This window comes from Mustela lutreola, chromosome 2 (assembly GCF_030435805.1).
Source record: "Mustela lutreola isolate mMusLut2 chromosome 2, mMusLut2.pri, whole genome shotgun sequence".
Lineage (NCBI taxonomy): Eukaryota > Metazoa > Chordata > Mammalia > Carnivora > Mustelidae > Mustela > Mustela lutreola.
The window spans coordinates 182,600,626-182,628,208 of NC_081291.1; the positions used below are offsets into that span (position 1 = coordinate 182,600,626).

General features: G+C 37.5%; 1 protein-coding gene across 1 annotated transcript in view; it reads left to right on the forward strand.

Moving 5' to 3' along the window:
- PROS1 (protein S) overlaps positions 1-17,967 on the forward strand; it is a 67,074-nt gene extending 49,107 nt beyond the window's left edge. The window contains exons 10-15 of the mRNA XM_059164415.1: positions 1,102-1,291; positions 6,175-6,342; positions 7,620-7,788; positions 11,476-11,624; positions 13,746-13,971; positions 17,452-17,967. Coding sequence (XP_059020398.1) covers positions 1,102-1,291; positions 6,175-6,342; positions 7,620-7,788; positions 11,476-11,624; positions 13,746-13,971; positions 17,452-17,612 — 1,063 coding nt within the window. The 3' untranslated portion in view covers positions 17,613-17,967. The remainder of the gene's footprint in view (positions 1-1,101; positions 1,292-6,174; positions 6,343-7,619; positions 7,789-11,475; positions 11,625-13,745; positions 13,972-17,451) is intronic.
- The last annotated feature ends 9,616 nt before the right edge of the window (positions 17,968-27,583 follow it).

A 27,583-nucleotide genomic window follows, 5' to 3' on the forward strand; every position in this document is an offset into this window, starting at 1 on the left:
AAATATTTTTTCTATTCCCTATTTGTCTTTTTTCAGTCATTTTGTTTATTTTTATTTTTATTTTTTTAAGATTTTTAAAAATTTATTTGACACAGCGAGAGAGAGAGAGGTCACAAGTAGGCAGAGAAAGAGGCAGAGATAGAGGGGGAAGCAGGCTCCCTGCTGAGGTCACATTTTTCAGTCATTTTGATTTGCTGGTTTCTTGAAAATGTTAATGCTGATTCTCATTATGGTGTCATTAAGGCACTAATCAGTACCTGTTATTTTTTAATCCAGCATTTCTAACATCTTCCCTTGTAATAGCTGCGTATATATCTAGGGTCTTAATTGTAACAGTCATTGCCAGAGCTCAGATACCCCCAAGCACATGGCTAGACTACATCTTTTAAGCTCTCCTCCTATATGCTCTAGTACAGTGACTTACACAGTTAGAGTTTTGGAGAGCTTTTGAAATCAGGCTCACAGATACATCTTAAAGTATTTACTTTACCTTTCTTTCCACATATGAAGGCTTAATTATGTTTGCAGCCATCTAGGTACTGTCTTGTATGTCTCTGTGAGTGATTCCTTCCTGACATATATGAAGTCACAGGGAAAACAGGCCTTTTGATGCATAAACCCATCATGAAATTGTAACATCTTTTACTAATCACTTACGGACACAGCAAAAAAAAAAAAAAAAATGAATCTTAATGTCATAATGTCAGATTATATAGTGTATAAGAAGCTCCAGGAGAGATACAATATATCTAGTATTTGTACGTGCATGAATTCCAACATTTAAAAAAGGGCCTTCAAAACAAAAAAAAATATGAAATGCAATCCAAATGCAGTGCAAAAATATGAAAAATTACCAAAGCATCTGTTCATGGGGGAAAAAGACTCTAAGAATAAGCAAGAAAATATAATAACTTGTTATTAAACACACATGGAACCAGAGATAACACATGAACAGTCTAATTCTGCCCTACTCTTTTTTTAATTCCAGGAAAGAAAGAGTTGGCTCTCTCAATATACTGCTGTTTACTAGTATAAGAGAAGGAATAGTATATTGAGCTTTCCATATTTCCCTATTAAGGCTTTCTTTTTTCCATTATTTAGATTTTCAGCCCATTTTGATTTTCGGACCTATGATTCAGAAGGTGTTGTCCTGTATGCAGAATCTCTTGACCACTCAGCTTGGTTCCTGATTGCACTTCGTGATGGAAAGATTGAAATTCAGTTTAAGAATGAATTTACAACCAAAATCATATCTGGAGGCAAAGTTATTAATAATGGTCATTGGAATATGGTAGGTTTTGCAGATTTCACAAAGAACGTCTCTACTTTGACACACTTTGTTTAACATCATTAATAACTTATTTTTATACTGATACCAAATGTAAATGGAGCCGGATTTATTTGATGTTGTATGAAGCATATCCCATGCACTGTATGTCCTTGAAACAGCGTCTGAGAAATGATAACCTCACATAATATTTGAAATAGTATTGAAAACAGTATGAAATTATTTTCAGTTACTTGCTTGGACTACTTTATCTTTGACTTTTTACCTTTTTTAGTGGCTACTGTTGGTGTCTCTCCTATAGGTTAGGGGTTTTTAGCAGGCATAACAGCTTATGCAAAGACACTGCTGATCAAGGACAGCCATACTGAATAGCCACCCATATTTTTAAATGAAAGAGAAATACACACAGTAACATAGAAATACATGTAGAAAGAGTAATACATATAGTAATTAACTCAATTTTAAATATTAGAATATAGATACATAATCAATTTGTACAAACAGTACACACTAGCTAGTATAGTAGTACCAAGTAGAGTACTTAAAATGAGCATTTTTACATAATCCCTAACAGTGAGACTAAAAAGGAATTTTTCATGAGGGCATTACTCCTAGTCTCTAATGGGGAGAATTCTTTTCTGCAAAGGAGTCATTGCTACTTTCAGCAGCTGATAACTCAGAGATCAGCTTCCCCTTAGAATATGGTACCCCGGGGCACCTGGGTGGCTCAGTGGTTAAAGCCTCTGCCTTCAGCTCAGGTCATGATCTCAGGGTCCTGGGATTGAGCCCCACTTTGGGCTCTTTGCTCAGCGGGGAGCCTGCTTCCTCCTCTCTCTCTGCCTGCCTTTCTGCCTACTTGTAATCTTTGTCTGTCAAATAAATAAATAACATCTTAAAAAAAAAAAAAAAAGAATGTGGTACCCCAAAGAGACACTTTGTCTGCCTGTGGGATCTGCCAGGAGGTCCATGTTGAGAAGACATGTGAGATCATCACTAAATTACTTCATTTCTTTATTTACTCACTCATGCACTCATTTATTCCATGAGCTTTTAGTGAGCCCCTTTTCAAATGCTAAGTTCCTGCGTTCAAGGTTGTAGAACTCTGGCTTGAGATTTTCCTTGCTCTTGGACTTCCTTAGTACCTCACAGTTTAATAGCTTGTGTTGCCTTATGTGCTAATGCAATGGGATGTGAAATTGTTACACTACAGGTAGTAATAAAGTACAGTTGGGGACAGATGTGTTTTACCAAAATTGGGGCTATTCGTCCTGCGACAGCCATAGATTCTGGACTTTCACCAGAATACAGTCTGCACAAGATCAGATGCAGTTGTCAGAGTAATCACTAATGTTCTCTGGCTTCTCCCGAGGTTCTCTCTGCTATATATAGCTTTGCCACTACAGCTTTCCTTTACTCCATGTGTGTGCATACAGCTTGATGCGTACAGCTGTGCCTCCCGTGTACTGAAGAATACGTTTTATTGCCTAATGTCCCCAAATCACCTATCTAAAAATCACTAAGATCACTTTTCAGCAAAATAGAGCCAACACAATTTTTCTGGTTAATTGATACAAATTGAAAATATTATCTGTTTGACAGAGAACTTGGATACATTCTAGGTAATACAGAATATATATATAAAGAAGGTAAATGTTTATCTGTGAGGCAAACATCTTGAGTTGCAGGTAGTGTTTACTAATGAGTTATCTATGAACCGTATTTGAAAGGTAGGATCTGGGCTGGTTAGAAGGCAGCTACTCAGTTCTCCACATTTTGTTATGGTTATGATCCTTATTAAAAGAAACTTATTTAATGATGTGCCCATATTTTGATTAACATTTCCCTTTATAAACTGAATGCAACTTGGCAGGAAAATTTAAGAACAATAAAAAAGTCACAGAAAAACTTTAATATGGTAAATTTGATGCTGGCTTTTTAAAAAAATTCTCAATTTGATATTTTAACAATTTATGAATGTTCACCCCCACCGTATAAATGGGATTTTTTTCTTCATATCTTTCATGTAAAAAATTACTGCATACTGTTTTTACCATTTTATAATTTTGATGGCTTATTAATAAACTATACCGTTTCAGACAAATTTATGCAGCTATAGAAATTATCTCAAATAGCTATGTATTTTAAGTAAATATTTTAAATGACAAAGTTAAGTTAAATTAATCTGTAAACTGGACCATTCACTTCATAGCAGTTTTTCACTGATTTTAAATAATTTTAAAATTTCAAATAAAATACTTTAAAAATAAGCAATTAAAATGTAGAATTGTGCTGTAATCCAGATAAATAGAATGTGTGTACTTATTAAGTACTTAAAATGGTAATTATAAACCATAGAAATAAATATTGCTCTATTATAAGTCATTATTATATCTCATATTTCGGTATGATTCTAATATGGGTGGGAAATCTGTAACTTGGATCACAGTTTTATTCATTCAGTAGAATATTTATTGAGCATATTGAGAAAATTTATTGAGCACTTTATGTGCTATTCCTTTGGGTGGTGAGGCTACAACAGTGAGTAAATCAAAATCACTGGTCTCATGGAGCTTGCGTACTAGGGGTGAGGAATAAACCTAAAACTGCATGAACAAACTGATGCGTCAGAGAGTGGTTAGTGCTAAGAGGAAGAAACAAAAACAACCAGGCAACAGAGAGTGATGATGAGTGTGTATGTGGAATCAGGAAAGCCATCCCCAATGAGATTACATCTGACTGGAGACCAGGGCATAAATCATGAGAAATCTCTGGGGAAGATGATTCTGTGCCATGTGAATAGCAAATACAGAGCATCAGGCAAGAGGATGTGATTGTTGTATTGAGGAACAACACAAAGGTCAGTGTAGATGCAGGTGAGTAAGGGAGAGAGAGAGGGGCAGAGAATGAGGTTAGAAGTACTCTGGAACAAGACCAGATAGGGTCATGGGGACTATAGTGAGAACTTGGAGTTTATGCTAAGTAGAAAGAACTTGGATGATTATGAGAAGTGACAGGATTTAATTTGCACGTATCTTAAAAGGCAGTTTGTATCACGACATGATGGCTTTGTGGACACTAGATAGTAGAGAGTAAGAATGGGACAGATTATGGGGTCATGAGACCATTGCAGTAACTCAGTGGGGAGAAGATGGCATCACTGACTATAGTGTTGGTAGGTGATGAGAAGTGGTCAGATGCTGGATATACTTTTAAGGTCCAGCCTTCAATTTATTTTTTTTTATTTTTTAATTTTTTTAAAAGATTTATTTATTTGACAGAGATCACAAGTAGGTAAATAGGCAGGCAGAGAGAGAGAGAGAGGAGGAAGCAGGCTCCCTGCTAAGCAGAGAGCCCGATGCAGGGCCCGATGTGGGACTCGATCTCAGGACCCTGAGATCATGACCTGAGCCGAAGGCAAAGGCTTAACCCACTGAGCCACCCAGGTGCCCCTAGCCTTCAATTTAAGATAGATAAAAATTTCTGAATATTCAGCATAAAGAATATCCTGTAGGGATGTTCAGAGGGTTTGCAGGATATTGAATATTTTATTACTTATTTTTCATGACTTTCCTACATATTACAGGGTGTCCAGCATTTTGCAGCATCCCCTACGTCCTACTCATTGTGACAACTAAAAGTACCATCCCTATCCCTAAGTTTTCCAAATACCCTAGAGTGGTCCAGTACACCCCCATTGAAACATATTTGCATGACTAGAGGGAAAAGGTGTAGAGTGCTGAACTCAGGTGTAGAATAGACTTTGAGAGAAGAGGAGGAGCCAGCAAAGGAAGCTGAGAGGGAGTGATAAGAATGTGGAGATGCAAGTGAGACTGAGGTTCTAGAAGCTGACAACATCTTTCAAGGAGGGAATAGTCATTCAAGTAAAATGATGCCAGTTGGCTGTATTAAGGACAGTGTACTGACTAACTGTAAACATGACCAAAGTATTTTGCTTTAGAGCACAGTTTTCCCCTTCCTGTAGTGGTGCTTTCATAGGCCTGCTCTTTTGCTTCCATCATTGATTAGTAAAAGAAGAGTTTGCGTTTTGAGCGCTACAGTTTTGCATGAGGAAATGTCAGCAGTAGTTCTTCGAATGGCCTTTTGGGGAGATTTTGAAATTATTACTATTATTGTTGTTTACCATCACTTTCAACCTTTTTTAAAAAGCTGGACTCCTTTCAGGGCACCTGGGTGGCTCAGCCGGTTAAACGTCTGACTCTTGATCTCAGGTCAGGGTTTGACCTCAGGGTCATGAGTTCAAGCCCCATGTTGGGCTCTATCCTGGGCATGAAGCCTACTTAAAAACAAAAAACAAAACAGAACTACTTTCAAAATTGGAAAAACCCAATTTAATTTTATGTATTATACTTCTTTATGATCTCAATTACTTTTGAATTTTGAAATAAAGTATAATTTGTGTGTAATGAACAGAATACTGGAGGTACTGATTTCTCATACTTTATATTAAGAATTTATTTCCATTATTGATTCCATATGTATACTTTCAGACAACTGTAAAATAGGAAAACTTAAATGTTTTCTAAGATCTTGTAAAGTGACTCGATTAAAAGAAACTTAATTTTATGACACTGGATTTGAATTATGTATATTATAATTGGATGTTTAAAATTAAAAGAACAGTATTGTGTGGGTTCTTTTTTACTTTAAAATATGGGGTTCATTTAATTTTCAATCAAAAATTACCATTTTAAAACACATATTTACCACCTTATATCAAGTGGATTACAACAAATTAATAATTAAACTAAAATGATTACTTTGAAAAATTATTTACCAGAATAATAACAGGATTTTTCAATCTTAGTGTTTCAAATGACATGCAGTGATGTTTGGTGGTTTGATAATTTTTGTCTTTTTAATTGTAGGTCTCTGTGGAAGAACTAGAACACAGTATTAGTGTGAAAATATCTAAAGAAGCTGTAATGAATATAAATAAACCCGAAAGCCTTTTTAAGCTTACAAGTGGATTTCTAGAAACTAAAGTATATTTTGCAGGATTACCTCGGAAAGCGGAGAATACACTCGTTAGACCGGTAATGATCCAAGTTTCTATCATTCATCATGGATGAATTACTCTTGTCTGTAATAGATTTGAAAATGTGTTTTTCTGAGAGTCAAAAGAAGTGATTTTGTTGAACCAACTGTGACAACTTAAATTGAACAAGGAAAAATAACATAGTGATCCTTGAAATTATATTAAGGAAATAAGAAAATAAATGTAGTGTTTTTGAGTCCATTTAAATCCCCAGCATTACTCATGGGGAAGTAGATTTTTCTTTCAGTTCTCAAGCATCAGTTCATTGTTAACATGATAACTGTGCATATTCAGCTACTACAAATGTAAATACATGTATTTGAGTCCAAAAATACAATGTTTTGTAGAAGCCAATCAAAGAATTTTCTTACGTCTATTTTAGGACTTAAATTTGGGAGATAAAATAGCATATGATGCTGGAACTTTTTAAAAAAAATCTTTTCTGGGAGTTTAACTTCATCTTATCATAAATTGAAGTTATATATAATAGATGATTTTTGGAATATGATGTTTGTCTAATAACTGTGGAATAGGTTTCACGAAGGAGACTAATCACTGTCCTTTAAGAGTCTTAAAAATTTCATTTGAAGTCATGGGCCTGTCAATTATACTCGCTGATTTAACTTAAATATTTACCATTTAATATCCATCTTTTACTCATGGCAATTCACACTTACCTTAACTTTTGAAAGATTCTTGCAGTATGATATAAAACCTGAATTAGTTAACTCATGTGAGAGTGACTGCATCTGTTCCTTTGAAATTGATAAATCAAGACATTTTAAAAGTAAAATAAATTATTCAAAAACTATTTATAAAATGGCTACTCTGGGTCTTGAGTCTGGCTGGTTGCTTTGAGGAGACTTTTGTTCCTGAAGAGGTTCAGTGTCTGATGGCAAAACAAACCTATATATAAATGCAATTAAAGTAAGCAGCTTACAGCCCACACCCACAGCTAGAAGCATATATGGAACTTGAGAGCAGAAAAGTTATTTCTGGATGATAGAGGAGAGGCGGCTAGAGCTTGAGGGGCTAGAAATCATTAGGATCGCAGTGGAGGTCTGTGATGGCAAAAACTCACTGTAACTGAAAAAGACTGCCCATCTGAAGGACACCTTAAAAAATTAGATAATATTCAAAATATGTAAAGTATTTTAAAATGTCATCAAAGAAAGGTTTTCCCTCTTAATGAAAACTGTATCTGTAATCAATTAAGCCCTATATGAGTCTGACTTTTTTGTTTAAGATACACTCGACCTATATTTTAATTATTAGATTAACCCTCGTCTAGATGGATGTATACGAAGTTGGAATTTGATGGGTCAGGGAGCTTCGGGAATAAAGGAAATCATTCAAGAAAAGCAAAATAAGCATTGTCTTGTCACTGTGGAGAAGGGTTCCTACTATCCTGGTTCTGGAGTTGCTCAGTTTAGCATAGACTACAGTAAGTAATTTCTCATTTTACCTCTCTTTTCTCATTAATGACTAAATTTATTAATTGACAAACAGTTGTATTTTCTTCAGTAAACATTATTGAATACGTAACTATGTGCCAGGCATAGCGTTAGGCTTATTCATGTTGTATGTTTTTTATTCAATTTTTGCAGTATGTTGGGAGGGAAGGAAGTAGAATATGCTTATGTTATTACTTAAAGATTACTTAAAAAAAAAAGTTATTAGTACCTAACTTGATTAATTGCAAGTAAATTCAATTAACCTGTTTTAAAGTTCATCAATTTCTCAGCTGTGTTGAGTTTACTGCTTACTGCTTCAAAAGGATTCATTTTCATTACCAGAATGTCAGTTGATTGTTTCTTAAAATGTCCAACCCTTCCTTGAAGTTTCCTACCTGTGATTAGATGTTGTCCACGTTTTCTACTTGAGCCTTCAACTTATTAATCATAATTATTTTAAATTCTCTATCTGATAGGTCCAATATCAATGTCATGTTGATTGCTTTGTCTCTTGACCATGTGTTATTTTTCCTTGTTTCCTTCAGTATTGAATGATTTTTGGTTTAAAAGGTAAGCATCTTGTATAGAACAGTAAAGACAGATAAATAATACATAAGTCTGGAGACAAGCATATTTCTGCTTTTGATAGGCCTTTTATAAACTGGTTGAATCAGTCTAGTTAAGCGTTGAGCTGCTTAAGCTTTCTGGTTTCCATGAGTACACTTCAAATTCCTTTATTATTACCTTGTGCTTAGGGCAGTGACTGGTTTGCCAGAGGGTTTTTCTTAATAGTTCATCTATCATTAGCTTTAGGTGTTCTGTTTATGATACGCCTCAAGAAAGTGTTTCTGCACGGTCTTGCTTTACCTCAAAGGAATGCTCTTGTTACTTGACATTTGCTAGCATGATGGCAAGGTCTGGGGACCATTCTCTCACGTTCTGATACAGTTCAGTTTTGGGCAAGTGTTGTATCCCTGGGTTCCAGGGGTGTGAACTTTTCATTGTCCCTCTCCCAGCCACCTGTGGGGGAGATATCTAATGATCAGGACTCCAGATCCTTCTCCATGGTAAATGGCTTTTGGTTGGTTTGCTGTTGTTGTTGTTTTTTCCCAGTTTCCTTTCCCTAACGTGTAGATGCAATGGGTCTTTGCATGTGTTCTAATGGTGGCAGTGTTTGTTGCCTTTTTCCCATTGCTGTAAGGCTTTTGTTGCGTAGAGAAGACAAAGAAGGAATGGACATACATCTTTATTCCTTTTAGTGATTAATTCTGTAGGAGAGAATCTTAGATTATGTCCATCAAAAGTTACGCAAATGTATAGTTCCTACTGCTCAGTTAGATTCTCTTCCAAAGATGTCTTATCAATTTATACTCCGACCAACAGAGTAAGAAAGTGTATGCTTGAGGTTTGTTTCCAATCTGAGAGTTGAAAAATTAAGTATTTTAATTTTAAATATTATTGTCCCAATTTCTACTGAATTTTAATATCTCTCCATATGCTTATTAGCTATTTTTATATCTTAATTCTCTTACGAGGTTCTTTGTCTTTTTCTGTTTAGGAGTTCATGATATGAGCTACTATTGTATTATAAATTTAGTGTACTAATACCTCTGCTTTAAGGAAAAATTATATTTTAAATGTGTTTATTTGCAGTCTAAAAAAATATTACTACAGTTTTAAAGAAGAATCTTCCACTAGCACTTTTTGTGTCCCTAACATAAAGTAATGGAATGTTTTTAGCTTTAGTTCTATTCTATATGAGAAGGATTTAAACAAAAAATTTCAATTGAGATTGATGACTAATATAAGAAAAAACTAGACCCACAATAATTTGTTCAAGAGAAAAACTCTGAAACTAAAATGAGAATAAGAGTTCTATTGTATCTGAAAAAAATCATAAGTAATTAGTTATTTCATAGAAATACATCTCCTGGGTGGGAATTAAAGTATTATGAATGGGGATGCCTGGGTGGCTCAATCAGTTAAGTGTCTGTCTTTGGCTTAGGTCATGATCCAGGGTCCTGGGATCTGAGTCCCACATCATGCTCCTTGCTCAGCAGGGAGCCTACTTCTCCATCTACCTGCCCCTCTCTCTCTCTCTGAGAAATAAATAAATAAAATCTTTTTAAAAAGATTATAAATGAACACTGTAATAGCATTAGATGTGGTGAAATGGAAGATCATCTTGTCAAGAGGAGATTATTTTCTCCAATCACATTTACTTTTTCAAAGCCTACAAGTGGTATTTGAGCTATTGTTTTATATTACCTCATATTAAATAAGGAAGGCTTCACTCAAAGTGTAAATTAGTATTTCTTTAAAGATTTTATTTATTTATTTGAGAGGTACAGAAAAGCATGAGTGGAGGAGAGGCAGAGAAAGAGGGAGAGAGTGACAAGTAGACTCCCCGCCAAATGGGGAGCCTGATGCAGGGCTGGATTCCAGGATCCTGAGATCATGAGCTGAGCCAAAGTCTGATGCTTAATCGACTGAGCTACCCAGGTGCCCTAATCTTTTTAGGAATTAAACTATTTTAGAAACACATCAATTCAACTATTTGTTGAGTGACTACTGTGGAAAATAAAGTGGTCGTAGAACCAAGTAGGGCTTGCACTCTAGTGGGATACACAATTAACCTTGTAACAATAAAAAAAAAATATTAACTATTATGATGACAGAATCGCAGAAGAGTTCCTGTTAGAATTTTAGAGTTAACTGTTGATTTCAGAGTACATCTCTACTATCAAACTATCTAACTCTCCTATTTGTATAAATCATATTTTTCTGTCCCACTGCTTTGAACTGACCCCTTTATGGATGAGGAATGGTAGGGTGGTGATGGCAGCCATACCCAAATGTTCCCTCAGAAACATTACAATAAAATTGTTGAATTTCCTTCTCAGTGTGTACTCTAAAATCTGACCATCTGAGATTAGACCGGTGGTGGAGATGGAGGCAGAAAGAATACCTGTAAAAGAACACAGGAGAAGTTCATAATATTCTGAAACACCACATCATAGAATTTTATTCTAGGAAGACCAGAAGGCTAGGGCTCCATTTATGTGTTTCTTGACTGCATTTAAAAAAATGGTTCTTGGGGGCGCCTGGGTGGCTCAGTGGGTTAATGTCTCTGCCTTCGGCTCAGGTCATGATCCCAGGGTCCTGGGATCGAGCTCCGCATCGGGCTCTCTGCTCTGCAGGGAGCCTACTTCCTCCCCTCTCTCTCTGCCTGCCTTTCTGCCTACTTGTGATCTCTGTCTGTCAAATAAATAAATAAAATCTTTAAAAAAAATGGTTCTTGTTTTTAGATTTTTGCCCAGGTTTTATAGGACACCGAGGAAGGAGAATGAAAATCTTCAGTTTTCCACAAAAAATGGCTTTGAGTATCAGTAAAGTTGCAATAATTCCTCCTGGCATACTTAAAAAATTTTTTTTTTTAAGATTGTATTCATTTATTTGACAGACAGAGATCACAAGTAGGCAGAGAGGCAGGTAGAGAGAGGAGGAAGCAGGCTCCCTGCTGAGCAGAGAGCCCGATGCAGGGCTGGATCCCAGAACCCTGAGATCATGACCTGAGCCGAAGGCAGAGGCTTTAACCCACTGAGCCACCCAGGTGCCCCCCTCCTGGCATACTTTAGGAGTATACTGATCCTGCTTCTGTTTGATTGTTTTAACAGGTAACCTGTCCAATGTTGAGGACTGGCAAGTAAATGCGTCCTTGAGCATTCGCCCATCCACGGGCACTGGTGTTATGTTCGCCTTGGTTTCTGGCAGCACTGTGCCCTTTGCCTTGTCCTTGGTAGACTCTGCCTCTGAAAAGCTTCAGGTAACTTCCCTAAACTTTTGTGATTCTCATTTTTTGTTTGTTTGTTTTGTTTTGTTTTGTTTTATCTGTGAATGATGATTAAATGAAATAGCATGTAAAGTAGTTAGCACCGTGTCCAGCCCATCGATAAGGACTCAGAAAATGTCCGTTATTATTACTTTTTGCTGCCTTATTTCCAAGGTCTGATCCAGGAAGCAGAGAGGGGAGAAAAATTGAAAAGCCTGTTACTGTGCATCCAACAGCCAAGATGAGGCAGACTCACACACAGGCTGCCTGGAGCCTTCCCAGGGTGCATAGAAATCCACCTTTATTTAAATCCTTGAAATATTATGGGAGTCATCGTCTGTACTAACAAAATAAAAGTGAATCTGATTAAAATTCAGTCTCAGCTATTCTGTGTCTAATTATAATGTTTTGTGTTCTCTGGCAGTCTTAATCTTTTCTTCCATGAGTAAATTAGGAAGGACTGGAGAAAACTAAAACCAGTCCACCTGGCTTCTTGCTGGCAACTGTAATTTGAAAATAGGAGGAAGAACAGGAAAAGACTCTAGGATAAAAGGAAACATGAGCATTATCAGAAGATCTGTATTATTCAGCCTTCTACTTGAGACTAATAGTTCTGACCATGTGTCATCTATACTGGATTCCAACAAGTTACGGCCAGAAGCTTGTGTTTGTGCCAAGGTTGGCGTGGACGTTCTCTGTAGCTTTTAGACAGAAGGATGTAATTGAATGATGTCTGTAGCAATAAAAAGGTGTGTTGTTTTCAGCTTAATGATGATTGCAGGGAGTGTCTAGTGGTTAAGCATAAGCCACCTAAGGAGATCTTGCCCAGTTTTCAGCTCCAATTTACCACAGGAACTCACTGCATTTAGATTCCAGCTTTCTTTTTTTTTAAACAAAATGGAAATTCTGTCTTCAGCACTATATTATCCCTCCAGTAGAGGAGATTAATGTATGCCTTGTCTTTGTTATTTATTTTATCTTTTCTGTGTTTGAGTCTGTGGCTCCTTTTTTTTTTTTTTCATGTCAGATTACCTTTTCAAGATCTGTGTATAATATTTCATAACATAATTCCACATACTGTTGATCATTCTGGAACCATTTTAAGATTATTAGTGAGTTCAAGGATATGGATAGGTAAAAGTGACAGATTTCCTCAAATAACTGGTATTTGCAACGTATAGGCTTGGATTCCTAAGTACATACTTCAGACTATTTTTCTACCATCTCATAACACCCATGTTCCTAGTTTTTTTTTTTTTTTTTTAAGATTTTATTTATTTGTTTGAGAGAGAGAACAAGAACAAGCAGGGGTGGGGAGAGACAGTGAGGGGGGAAGTAGGCTCCCCCCCGCCTGCCACCACAACCCTGAGCAGGGAGCCAGACGTGGGGCTCTACCCTAGGACCCTTAGAACATGACCTGATCCGAAGGCAGATGCTTAACTGCCTCAAAAATGTCCATTATTATTACTTTTTGCTGGCTTATTTCCAAGGTCTCATCCAGGAGCTACCCAGGTGCCCCTTGATTTTATTCTTTTTACATTTTCTCTATCCACATGTAAGTTATATGCATAGATCACTGTCAACCAGTTGAGTGATTTTGTGTCTCAGCGGTTTGAAAAGTTCAGCAAAACAAATACATTTTCTCTTTTAAATATCTTCTGGTAGATACTCTGTAACTTACTGCTGATGATCCCTGGCTTTCCTCTCTCAGGACTTTCCCCCTCATTTTGTCCCAAGTCTTACAGGATTGCTTGTGTGGCACACAGAAACCTTTCAGTCTTGCTGGCATGTGCTTACTCAAGCATTTGAAATTTTCCAAGCCCTTTCCCCAACAAAGAGTGATTCAACTCCTTCATTTTTCACATGTAAGTTTTGAAGTTAGGAAGGCTCACAAACAGAAAAATAGTGCTTAAAGACTGTACTTTAGGTTCCCATCCTTGGTAAAACAACTGGGTGTACTGAAATTTCAGAAACCACTGTCCATTTGTATCTTAGCTGGACCTGAAATTTGTAAAACTAGTGTATTTTTTAAAATTATGATGTGACTCAAAAGTCCCTCTTAAGTGGCAATACCATAAATACTTGCTTATATTGAATCTTTGCTCTGTTTTTCAGGATATCCTGGTATCTGTTGAAAATACGGTAATGTATCGGATGGATGCTGTAAGTCTGTGTTCCAATCAACCATTCCATCTGGAATTGAGAGTCAACAGAAACAATCTGGAGCTGTTCACTCCACTTAAAAAAGACACTATCTCCTCTGAAAACCTTCAAAGACAGTTGGCCATTTTGGATGAAGCAATGAAAGGGACAGTGACCACTTACCTGGGTGGTCTTCCAGGTAGCTTCATACTTTTTTCTTTTTCTTTTTCCTTTTTTTTCCAAAATTTTCTTTGAAAAGCTTTAAAAAGTATCTTTTTAATCAAATTGATACTATTTTAAATGTGTAATCTTCATAAAAGGAAGACAAAATTCCAGTATCCATTTATTTTTTCCTGAGAATTTATATTGATGTTTTATTGGTATATTTTGCTTATTTATTTATTGATTTAAGAGTTTGTTTATTTATTTGACAGAAAGAGAAATCACAAGTAGGCAGAGAGGCAGGCAGAGAGAGAGGGGGAAGCAGATTTTCTGCTGAGCAGAGAGCCCAATGCGGGGCTCAATCCTAGGACTCCGAGATCATGACCTGAACTGAAGGCAGAGGCTTTAACCCACTGAGCCACCCAGGTGTCCCTGTTTATTTATTTCTTAATGGTGAACTAAAACTTAACCAACTTTTGTTGCATCTGGCTATCCTAGTCAGAAAGTGTTTATTATTTCAGTTCATCTTCACAATAGTCTTGTGAGTTCAATCTTTATTCTTGAATTCATTCATCATTTACCTTTTATTTATTAAGAACCTACATCCTAGGTAGTAGGGGTATAGTAATAAGCAAATAGATATGATCTCTGCTTCTAAGTCTTTTACAATCTAGTTCAGAGGCAGATGACAAATAACCAATTAGGATAAAATCAGAATAATTAAATTGTGATGATAACTTGTAGGAAAGAAAAGTATGAATTGCTTTCGGAGCCTAAAAATGGGGACTTGTCCTGGTCATGCAGGCCAGGAATGAGCTCTCTGAAGAAAAGGCTAAGATATAAATATGGTAAATTGAAGGATTAAATTTAACCAAGTGGTTGGGTGGGAATTGGAATTAATATGCAAGTAAAGAAAAGGTCTGTGTGTGGGCAAAATGGGGGTGGATACACTTGAGGAAAATACAGAAGACGCTTAAACCCTTTGAGCAAGGGAGATGGTAGTGAGGCTGAGAACTGGGTGCATGGGGCATGGCGGGTTGTAGACCTGGTTTGGGGTCCTGACTCTTGTTACAAGAGCCATGGAAGTCTTTTAAAAAGTTGGGGTGCCTGGGTGGCTCAGTCGGTTAAGCATCTGCTTTTGGCTCAGGTCATGATCCCAGGTCCTTGGATCAAGCCCCGCATTGGGCTCTCTGCTCAGCAGAAAGTCTGCTTCTCCCTCTGCATTCTCTCTCTCAATATTGTCATTTTAAAAACCCACTCTGTGTGATGGATGGAGATGGACAGGCAGGAGACAAAAGTGGATGAGATGAGCTGTGGGCTGCTGAAGTAGCCCAGATGGAGAAGCAGTAACAGTAACAGAGGCAACAACTCTGCTACCATCAATCAGTGTGTAATAAACAGTCTGGCATTGTTCAGAGTGGTTCAGAGGGATTGACTTATTTAATAACCAAAACAGACCTGTGAGGCAGGTGCTATTATTATCCCCATGTCACACATGAGGAAGCTGCTGGACTAGAATGATGGCAGTGAAGGTGGGGCATGATGGTTAGATGGGAGCTTTATGTGAGAAACAACATTAATAGGATTTAAGGACTGAAAGGCAGGTATCCGGATCTCTTTCTTAGATATCCAGCATGAGCAATTGCATGGGTGGAGATTCCATTTATCATAAGATAGGGAGAACCGGAGGAAAAGCACATGCATCTCCAGTTAATAGTGGAAAATATGAAATTGGTGTCAACATTTTCCTTTAAGTGGCAAAAAGTAATTGAGGCAGAAAATTTTTGAGAAATATTTTCAAATATCATTTGCAGATTATTCTTGTAAGGAAAATTCTGAGTTTGATGTCTGGACTTCTAGGAACCTTTATTTATTTATTTGTTTATTTATTTATTTTTAAATATTTATTTATTTATTTGACAGACAGAGATCACAAGTAGGCAGAGAGGCAGGCAGAGAGAGGGGGGAAGCAGACTCCCTGCTGAGCAGAGAGCCCAATGTGGGGCTCGATCCCAGGTCTGAGCCGAAGGCAGAGGCTTTAACCCACTGAGCCACCCAGGTGCTCCAGGAATCTTGATTTTCTTACTTTTAATTGTTCAGGGGCTTCATTTTTCATATATGGAAATTTTATCTGGGTTTTTGTGGAACAGAGGTAAGGATACTCTAAAAGTTATGGATAGATAGATAAATAGATAAGTCAGCGTGGTTAATTATTAGATAGTTACTTAAGTTACTTTGGTTACTTATTAGAAGCATAATTATAGTTCAAAGGAATGAATTCTATATTGAAATCTACCTACTACCTTATTTGCAAATTAGTTGAATGCCATTTTAGTAAATCAGACAAACAATACAAGAGTTGAAAAGAAGTAAAGCTATCAAATATTAATCGTTCCAGGACTTTGGCACCAGCACTGAAGATGACGTCAGGCAAGATGTGTTTAGAGAAATAGTGAGGAAAACTGAGGGCAACCGACAATTGAGATATTAGGAGTGTAAACAGTGGGATAGGTAAATTACCAGTTGATATGCAAAATAAGTATATTCAGTCGCATGCTATGAATTAAAAATCAGGCGAAATTGATGATTCTGGGGATTTTTATAACAGTGGCATAATCCTGATGCTTAGCTAGACTTGAAAGGGTTTCATAAAGAATGCTGTGAGCCCCTAGAAAAGTATAGACTTTATTCACTGCATTGACAAATTAAAAGTGGAAAATTTGAACTGTATGTTTTTTGCATAAGGTACTAAGAAAGAAGAATAAAGGCTGAAAAATGTCCGTTGGGAACTAAATTCATGGGGGAGGAGTGCCAAAAAAAGAAGCAAGTGGAGAGATGGATGTTATTAAGATGAACCATAGTTCTTAGGAATTCAAGGGTGTTACCCAAGTATTAAGTCTGATGGGGAGAGTGAAAGTGTCAAAAGGCCCTAAGGCTCTAAACTAGTCACTGAAACATTGTTAAAATTATTTTTTTGAACACCAAACAGTATATAAAATGAATTCCCTATCATGACCTGCCATTGTAGGCTCAGCAAAAAGCTGTTTTTGGGAAAATAGAGAAATCTCTTTTATTCCAGCAGTAATAAAAGAGATGAATTTATCATGGCATTTTAAAAAGATTTCCAGGTAGCTATAGTTTGGAGTTGAAAAAAATGATTTAACAATGCTTAAATTGTTGCTCAAATTTAAAAAGAAGATAATAAAATAGAACATCACAGGTAAGAATATGCTCTTTTTAATTCTTTTTGAAGTGTTTTTATCTATCTTAGGTTTGAATGATACTAATTGTGTTTATGAAATCAGAGGAACTCTTGATATGCTGAATCCAGTGCGAGGCACAATACCTTATATACATAGGAGTCACTTAATATAAATTTATTGAATAATCGCATTATTGATTTTTCCTTTATGATTAGAATTTGGTTGGATATGGGAAGTCTGAATAGTTTCTCTAATTATAAGCAAACAAGATGCCAGAAGTCTTGGGCTAATATTTTAATATTCTGTTTTTACAGATATTCCATTCAATGCCACACCAGTGAATGCCTTTTATAATGGCTGTATGGAAGTGAACATTAATGGTGTCCAGTTGGATCTGGATGAAGCCGTTTCTAAGCATAATGATATTAGAGCTCACTCATGTCCAACAATTTCAAACAACACAAAGAATTCTTAAGGCTTCTTTCCTGTGCTGATAATATATTTTTCCTGTGTGTAATTATACTTATGTTTCAATAATAGCAGAAGGGCTTTACCTGTAATGTTCAGACCTTGATTATTTTATGGTACTTTGACTTTCCTGGAATTTTAAAAAAGGTCCTTTTTCTAGAACAAGAACCTCTGATGGTACAAATCACATTTAAGAATTCTGACCTCTATTGCTGCCTATAAATTAAATAATGAATTACATAAACATTTCTAATTTGAATTATTTGCACAAATGATATTTCCTCATTTTTATGTTTGTCAAAGTAAAATTTAGTTTTATCACCAGGAGCTAGTGCTGAAATAAATATCTGTGTTTTTTGGGAGTCAAACAAAAGTGCATGTGACTAAATACTATTGATCATAGCAGATACTCTTTTTATTTATTTTTGTTTTTCCCTAATGAGGGCAGAAGGAGAGAAAGTGGCCTATTAAGAAAGAATTGAGTGGAAGGCTTTAAAGCTTTACCCCAAAAACAGTTCTTCAGGGGGATTTTCACTTAGCTTTGCATTTTAGCCAGTAGCTTTCTTGAATTACAAAACAAGTGGGACATATTTTCAAGGAAACAAATGAATCTTGCTGCTTAGTAATTGGATTTTATGAGGATGAGATATTAGATTGTGCTGGAATGGGTGTAGAAACATGGGATGGGGCCAGTCCTTAAGTTTGGCTGTGGGTTACTCAAGCACAAGATTAGAAAAGGCAGAACCTGGGGCACCTGGGTGGCTCAGTGGGTTAAGGCCTCTGCTTTCGGCTCAGGTCATGGTCTCGGGGTCCTGGGATCGAGTCCCGCATCGGGCTCTCTGCTCGGTGGGGAGCCTGCTTCCTCCTCTCTCTCTGCCTGCCTCTCTGCCTACTTGTGATCTCTCTCTGTCAGATAAATAAATAAAATCTTAAAAAAAAAAAAAAAAAGAAAAGGCAGAACCTAAGATGGAAAGAACAAATGATAGAATGAATAACATGGAATTGCATAGTATTCCTTGAGTCCAACTTTAAGTACTAGACCCAATTGCCAGATGTGATTGTTGAAGGACAAAAAGAACTCTGAAAGCTAGAACAGGTATAATGAAAGGATAACCACAGAGGGACATAGTTAATACTGTTTCTTTGGAGTAAGGAGGTTAAGGGTGCCAGGTACTTGTTGGTAATGCCTTCCAAGTGGAAGTTTTATCACTCCCAGACCTACCAGTCATGTTAGGTATGGCTCAGGTGTTTCATTACTAGTTTTAGAAAATAAACTTTTTTTTCTACTATAGATATTTTATATCATTTAAAACAATAAACTGGAGTGTAATGCAAACATTTATGTGAATAATATCTATATTTTGTCAACTCTTTAAACGTAACATAAAATCATACAGCATCCATGGAAGTCTTCCTGCAGCAGTGGCTCTTTAGTTGAAAGATATAAAGGTCAAATACATGATCAGAAGCTATGGTTGAGTTACAGATTGGAGCTCAGAAAGGGAAGAAAAGCAAAGGTGATAATGTATTGAGTGTTTGACACCTGCCCAGAATTGTGCTAGTTCATCTTACTCGATGTAATCTTTCTCCCAATTTATCACCATGTACTGTGGGTGATGAATTTCAGCAAGCAACTATTGACAATTACACTGATGTAAAAAAGCAAAAAAGTAGAAAAACTGAATGCTTATGAAAAGGGAAAAAAAAAAAAAAGAAAGGAGATGAGGGAAAAAAGAATTTTCTTCGGGGAGGAGTTCTGTGATTCTTGTTTAATTATGCCCAGATACAAAGACAACTATAGGGATCAGTTCCACACTTACCATTAGAAATGGAAAACTTTCAACATGCAGTGATCTTCAAAGATGGTCCAGAGACCCATTTATAAATTTCATCTCTGTTCGATATGCATGTACATATAACTTAGCAAGATGAGAGGGGAGGTGTTTCTTATGAGAGTCATCTGGCAATGATCTTACACACGGGCTACTTGCTGTACCTGGCTTCAGGCTTTCCCAGAGAATTTACATTTGATAATCTGATCTTCTGCTGTGGAACAAGAGAAACCCTCTTTTCTGCTAACGGTTTAAATGGCGGAGTCTAAAATCTCATTTTGTAACTAGTCTCCAGATGGAAAAACCATCTGATGCATCTGATCCTCTTCAAGTTGATCTTAAGAGAAGGGTGACTGGACCAATATTTAAATGACAAAGACTCTAATGTTATTATCTGGAGTTCCCAAATAATAAATAATTATAGAATAGTAACATTTTATATAAGTAATAAATATAATAAATATAAAAATTTAATTAAACAGAATCGTATTGAACTCTGGAGTCAAAGCTGGAGCTTTCAGAGATGAGTGTCTCATTGAGGCAGCTCAGCATGTACAAGGCAGCCACACAGGACTAACAGCAGGCTGTTCTAGAAGATAGGTAACAGTTGAATCCTCTTTGTACATGTAGCTAGCAGGTTACCAGGCAGGGATGTCTGAAACAAGAGTCCATGCCCAAATTCGAAACTCTATACTGCTCCTCTATTCTTACTGGTTAACCCATCACTCAGTAAATACTAATTTTTGGAGTGAACAAATTCTATCCTCAGCTTTACATATAACTTTCTGTGTCTTTGATTCTCAGATGAGGATAATATCATCAATTTAATGGTTTTGAAGACAAATGTGGTATTGTTTAATTAAATTAAGGAAATGCTGACAATGGCTCTGAAAACTTCTGTAATTAGAACTCTGGACTATGTATTGTCCTAGGAAAATAATGGAGAAGATGCTGTAGTCCTGCCATCAAGAGATTCAGTCTAGCTAGGAGATAGCACAGAAATGGGACAAATAACTCAAATATGAGCCTGAATTTGGTAACAGCTGCAGCAGAGAAATAAACTGTATACAGAGGGCTCTAGGGAGGAAGAAATGGGTTACACATGAAAGTTTAGTGAAGTGCTATTTGAATTAGGCCCAATGAAATATATATGAAGTTCCATTTCTCTGCTTCCAAGTCCTCTTTCCCACAGTATTTTCAGATAATCTCTCACACAGAGATCGTATTTCACAACAATTCTCAAAATGTCCCTGATTTTCCCTACTGATTATTGCATGAAGTACAGATAATTAATCCTAGCTTTCAAGGGCTTTCATCATTAAACCAGTGGATCTCAATCTGAGATGCGTATTAGATTCATTGGCCCCATTACAGACAACTGAATCAGAAGATTCCCGTTGAAAACCAGGTAGCAAACCACAGAGCCACCCTCTGGGTTCTTCCCAGCCTCATGCACTCCCTTCTGTCTCCTCTTGTCTCCCATATGCATGTGAATTCACACGTACACATATGGTAGGGCAGACGTAATGCAAAAAATGAGGGGAAGGTAGAGATAGGAGAAAGGGAGAGAAACAGGTATGAGTCCGTGTTCGTGAACAAAATCAGGAGGAGAGAAAAGGACAAGAAAGAGAAAACCAAATGAGAGGAGATGAGAAAGATTTCGTACAATAGAAAATAAAGAGGAAAAGGAAAAAGAAGCAAAGGATACAGAAAGATACTGGGTGAGGAGGATAAGCTAGAGATAGAGAAAAAAATACAAAATGAAATGGAATACCTACTTTTTTTAGACAGGTAGGAGTTGGTGACATTAGTAGTGACGTCTGAGAATTAAAGAAATTAAATAGAAATTAAAGAGACTGAGATAATGAAGTAGAGATAAAAATTTATAAGAAAATAAAAGGAAAAAGTGAAAAAGGTAAAGTTAGGAAAGATGAAAGGGAGAAACAGAAATGACTAGATGGGCATAGAAAGAAAAAAAAAAAAGAGAAAGATGAACCAAGCATAGACAGAGAAAAGGAACAAATATAAATGGAAAGAAAGAGGGAAAGAGTGCCAGAAGAAAAATAGAAAATAGGCAGACATCAAAATAACAGAAGAATATGTCTGGGAAGAGAAAGCAGAAATAAGAAGAACATAGTAATAATTAAAAGGGAAAAAGAAGGGGATGGAGAAATACAGAGTGAGTCAAGTAGAAGGAGAGGAGACTCAGCTAGTTTATCCAAGGTGAGGATGGCATCCATAAGACTTGGTGTGGAGATGATGTTCTATGCCCCGGAGGTAGAGGTAGCTGCTTGGGAGGGGCATCCAGGTAGCTTGGCCAGATAGCTGCTAGGAGGTATCCATCCCAAAGTGTCCCCAAAGTCAATCATCAAGGAATCCTCTATAGGGATTCATGAGGATGATCTTGTAACATTCTGCCAGGAATGGGTGGAAGGGCTTACAACCACTATCACTGACATTTTCTTGCCTTGTTTCTGACCTCTTTGAAATTGGGGGCTTAGCCACTTTTCACCTAAGGGAGTTGTCACCAAAGGAGATTACATCTGGGGAAATGCAGAGGAGAGAGAGCTCTTTTCAACATGGTGTGAGGTTGTCGTTAGAACAGTGAGAACTTTTAAACCTGCAGTCATAAGAGCTCCTCTATGTTTCTGACATTCCTCTGTCTTTGTTATAGCCCCCCAAATATGGAGAATAATTAGTCTGGAAATTTTAAGTACTGTTTTTGTTTTTCTTTCAGGCACCACATTTTCCCAGAAACTTCCAAAGCACGAAACTTGCTGCTGACCTTTCTCTTGAAAGACTTGGGCAAATGCATATGAAACTAGAAACAGTAGCATTCAAAGAAATTTTTCTTATGCCAGGCCACTTTGAGATGACCCTCATTCTCCCTGGTATACCTACTTTCCCCTCTGTTGTTTAAAATACTCTAGAAATGCCTGAAAAGACCAGGCATCTGTAGCTGGTAGGCAGAAACTGTTATTTCACTCATAAGATCAGTCTAGCATCACAAGAGCTCTGTGCATGGAGCATGGCATCAGGTCACGAATCTCCCTCCAAGAAAGCAAGGATGTCTTCCTCCCTCCTGCCTTTCCTTTCTTCCATCTCTACTCCTTCCTTCCTTTCTAATAAGGAAGACTAGGCCTTACAGGCCCTGATAGCTTGAAAGCTATTGCCATAATGCCATCAAGTTTTTCTGGTGACCAGATTGTCCACCCCAGAGAACTACCTGGGGGGCTTTCAAAGGTCATGCAACTGTACATCCTTGTGGAAAACTTCCCAGATTTCTCAGTTAACTCTGTTTTCTGGGCTGAACTTTCCAGGATAAACAATGAAGGGAGAAAATAATCAGTAAAATCACTAGCTTCTGATCTCTTGTTCACATCATTATCATCATAATTCTCTAACACAATTCTTTTTTTTTTTTCTAAAGATTTTATTTATTTGACAGAGATCACAAGTAGGAAAAGAGGCAGGCAGGGCGGGGGCTGGGGGCAGGCTTCCTGCTGAGCAGAGAGCCAATGTTCAGCTGGATCCCAGGACCCTGAGATCATGACCTGAGCTTAAGGCAGAGTCTTAACCCACTGAGCCACCCAGGCGCCCCCAACACAATTCTTTTTAACATACAGAATCTGAGCACCTACTAGATGCAATAACTGAACGTGTTTAGAAGGCCACAATACATTCATTCATTCAACAAGTATTTGTGGAACACATATAATATGCCAAACTTTGTTCTAGGTGCTTGGGCTACGTGAGTGAAGATCCTTCCACCTACGTCCAAACATGGTCATGAAAAAGAAAGATCTATAGAGGTTAAATGCAGAAAGCAAAAGTATCTTCTATGACTCTGCATATCATGGCTTAATTTAAATCAGCTTTTACCATGGTATTCCCAGGTTTCAGGTTACCTTTTTTATTGTTCATGTTTAATTAAAAAAAAAAAAAAAAAGCAATGTGGGTCTGGAATTCAGATAGAAACCTAATCAGTAGGACCAAATGATATCACTGAGAAGTGATCTTTCAAGTTTTCTCTGAATACCTTCATGGATGCAGGGCTCACTATTTGTTTAACAAAGTCCCTTTACTCTGCTCAGTGCCTTAGTTTGGAAGCTTCGAGAAGCAGATACCAAGAAAGTAATAGACAGAGGCTGTGAACTGAATTGCATGTCCACAAAATTCATATGACAAAGCCTTAATGTGACTGTATTTGGAGATGGGCATTTGAGGAGGTAATTAAGGTTAAGTGAGGTCGTAAGAGTGGGACCCCAAGCCCATACAAGTGCTGTTCTTATAAGAGAGAGACACACCTGGGTGTGCACACAGAGGAAAAACCATATGAGGACAAAGTAAGCCAAAGAAGAGCAAGACCCTAGGAGCAACCAGACCTGCTGATACCATTGGTCTTTGGACTTCCAGTCCCCAGAATAATTTGAAAAGAAATTTCTGTTGTTTAAGTCACCTGGGACATGGTATTTTCTTATGGGAGTCTTAGCAAACTAATACCACAGGCAAGAGATTTATTGAGAGAATTACCCATGAAGGGAAAAGTGAGAGAGAGCAGGAATGGGTAGGGAGAAGCCTCAGGTAGCCAGGCATTGTCTGACTCCTGTACAAGGAGAGAAAGAAGTAGGTTGATAGGAAGAGTCTCATATCTCAGTGCAGTTCTGAGAAAGTTTCCGCTAGGTCAATGAGGAATGCTTGGCCATGTTGTCTCTCAGGGGATTTCTGCATCAGGCAAGAGTGGCCTGGCAGAAATACTGTGATGGTGCTGAGTCACTGGCTGGGAGGAATCCCAGATGCCTCCAAGGAGATACCAATTTCAGCTCTCAGTCAGCTGTGTTCCAGGCAGCAGGGTCTCTTAAATGTGGTCTAAGCTGCATGCTTTCATATCTGGCACAGTCAGCTCTCTTAGAAAGCTCTTAAAAAAAAAAAATTACAATCTCTCTACTTAACATAAAATGCTCCTCAATTTCTGCTATAAATGAGTTAGGATTCTATTGGTTGCAAGTAGCAGGAATTCAGTTGGAAGCAAAAAGAGAATTTTTGGAAAGGTAATTGGTTAACTAATGGAATTTAAGGAATAAAAACTATTCTTAGGGATTGGATTCCTGTAGCGAACTAAGGCAGTTTCCTCACATTGTTTCTCATGGCTGTTTCTCTCTGAATAGCTATAGTTTGTCATAATAATACACACTGGTTTCTTCAACTGTTCAGTTGGGACATCATGGAATATGGCTGCCAACCTTTTCTGAATTTACATGTTCCTGTCAGATACAGCTCAGAAATAGCAGAGTAATAATAGTTTTTATCTTTCATCCTCAGTTCCAGAATTCCGAGGGAAATATTTGACTCGCCCAGGGCGAGTGTGTATGGTGTGCAGTCTGGGTATAGAGTTTAAAAACTCTGCAGGTGATTTTAAGGTACATCACGGAAACATGCCTCACCCATGAAGCAAGGTGGATGGGGGTGTGGGGGGTGTGCAAGCAATGGCAAAGAAGGGGTCCTGGCCACACCTGTACATGCACACTATGAAATAAAGATTTCTATTGTTTCTAAGGAGGCTTCCTTATAGAGTAAAAGTTATATTTCTATAACCCATTTTTTAAAAAGATTTTGTTTATTTATTTATTTGACAGAGAGAGAGAGAGAGAGAGAGAGAAGGAACACAAGCAGGGGGAGTGAGAGAGGGAAAAGCAGGCTTCCCGCCGAGCAGGGAGCCCAATGTGGGGCCCAATTCCAGGACCCTGGGATCGTGACCTGAGTCAAAGGCAAGCACCTAACAACAGAGCCACCCAGGCACCCCTCAACAACCCATTTTTAACTTATGTTTTATATTTCTATGTTTCTGATCTAATTAAAAACACGTACCAAAAAAAAAAAAAAAACCCCAAAATCCCTCTTCTACCATAAGAAAAGTAACTTACTCTAACATGTAATAAATACACTTTATAAAAATAATAGTTGTATAAAAAAAAACCCTAACTTTAAATATGCTTTTCATACAGAAATAAAAGTCTGAAAGTGTGTATGCTTTTAAAACAAAGCAAATTTTTGGCATCACACTTACTCTAGCTGAGAATACTTTTCTAGATTATCTTCCTCCATTGTGTAGGAAGTACTGCTTTGGCAGGGGAATCTGCTGAGACTAGCTCTTCTGTGGGTTTCATGCTCTACCTGCTATGGCTAAAACCACCCTTAAAAAGTTACCTATTCCTAAGTAACTGCCTGTTACTTAAAACTACCCTTGTTGGACTGCAGTATCAGATTTTCTCTTGACTTTATATTGCTTTGGAGAGGCTTGGTAAAACTTATTTAAATGATTGGTTCTTTTGTAAATTACCCCACTTTCTGATTTTATTGTTCTATCCTGTAAAATACAAAGCTGATCTTAGATTAGAAGTATTTGGGTGTCTGAGACCAGTGGAGAGAAGCTGGGGGGAGGGATTGAATGTGCCAACACTTAGCCAGCTTTTCTAATAGGTCTATTATAAAAGCCTCTGTCATCCTAGTTAGCAACACTTCATATTCCTATCCTGCTTTATGCAAACATCTTCTGCTCCCCATACACACTAACAGTAATAATCAAAATTTGCTAAAGGGGGTAAGATGCTTCTCCTGAACAAAGGAAATCTTTCCTATTGCCAGAATCCAGAGTACTGCTAGTCTCAGTGAGTGAGGACTGAAAAGACGGGACCCAGGGCAAGAGAGACCCCCTTAGCTCCAGCGCTGCTTAAAGTAGAGGAGGCAAAGTGACTCAGAGGGAGTGAGGGGCCACTTGATTTTTAGCACTTTAACGATGAGCTTGGGAAATTCTCAAATATTCATAAATCAACTCTTGCAAGTCTGTCTGGGCTGGCTCCAGCATACTACTAAGTAATAGTTTCTCAAAATGTGTTTCCAGTGTTGTCATCCCAAAGCAACATTTTATTTACTGTATCAGTTTCCTGAAGCTGCTGTAACAAAGGAACACAGACTTGGTGGCTTAAAATCACAGAAATTTATTGTCTCGCAGTTCTGGAGGTGAGAGTCAAGATCTGGCAAGGTCATGCTTCCTCTGGGGGCTCTAGAAGAGAATCTGTTCCTTATCTTTTCCAACTTCTGGTGCCTGTTGACTTTCTTGTTTTTTTATGGCCGGTGACCATGTCACCCCATTTCTGTCTCGGTCTTAACAGTGCCTCCCCTCAGTGTGTGTCTTCTCTGGGCATCCATCCGTCTCTTGCAGTGGTCCTTGCCATTAAATTTCAGGCCCACCCAGATAATCTGGGGTGATCTCATCACAATAATTACACTCAAGAAGTCTCCTTTTCCAAGAAAAGGAACACCTACAGTTTAAAGAATAAAGACGTAGGTATATCTTTGGGGAGGGGCACCATTCATCCCGTTACACTTTATGTCTAAAATTCACTTTGGATTGACGTTAAAATTTAAGAGAACAGAGAAAGTGAGAGGAATATTATGTTGTTATTATTATGGATATGAATTCTGGAGCCAGACTATTTCTTTTATTTTATTTTTTAAAGATTTATTTGATTTATTTTAGAGAGAGAGATAGAGAGAGAGCGTGAGGAGGAGAGGCAGAAGGAGAGGGTGAGAAAATCTGAAGCAGATTCTGCACTGAGCGTGGAGCCCTACGAGAGGCTGGATCCCGAGTCAAAACCAAGAGTCGGCTGCTCAACCAACTGTACCACCCAGGTGACCCCAGACTATTTAGTTTAAATGCCAGTTCCATAACTAAGTAGCTATTTGTGCTCAGTTGCTTATTGTCTCTGCGTCTCTTTCCCCATCTATAAAGTGAGATAATAGTGGCTGGCTTATTGGGTTGATGTGAAGATTAAATTGTCCATAGTAAGTGATTTATGAGTTTGTTATTATTATTTTTATTATTGTTATTGTTAAATAGAGAAAGTTTGGCTGGATTCCCAAGATTCCTTAAAATAATGTCCTTCATTAGAAGTTGAAAGTCTTACCTACTACTTTGCAGGACCAGAAACTTGCCACGTGGCAGTCCACAGAGTAGGCTTGAAAGAAGTGGTTCCTAAAGATCCAACTTCATTCATTGATACATTTCAGTTTTTTCTCAGGCCTTTCTTGAAAATGGTAACAGGCTGCTTTGTTTTCCTGGTTCCATTTTTGCATTGGAGAAGAG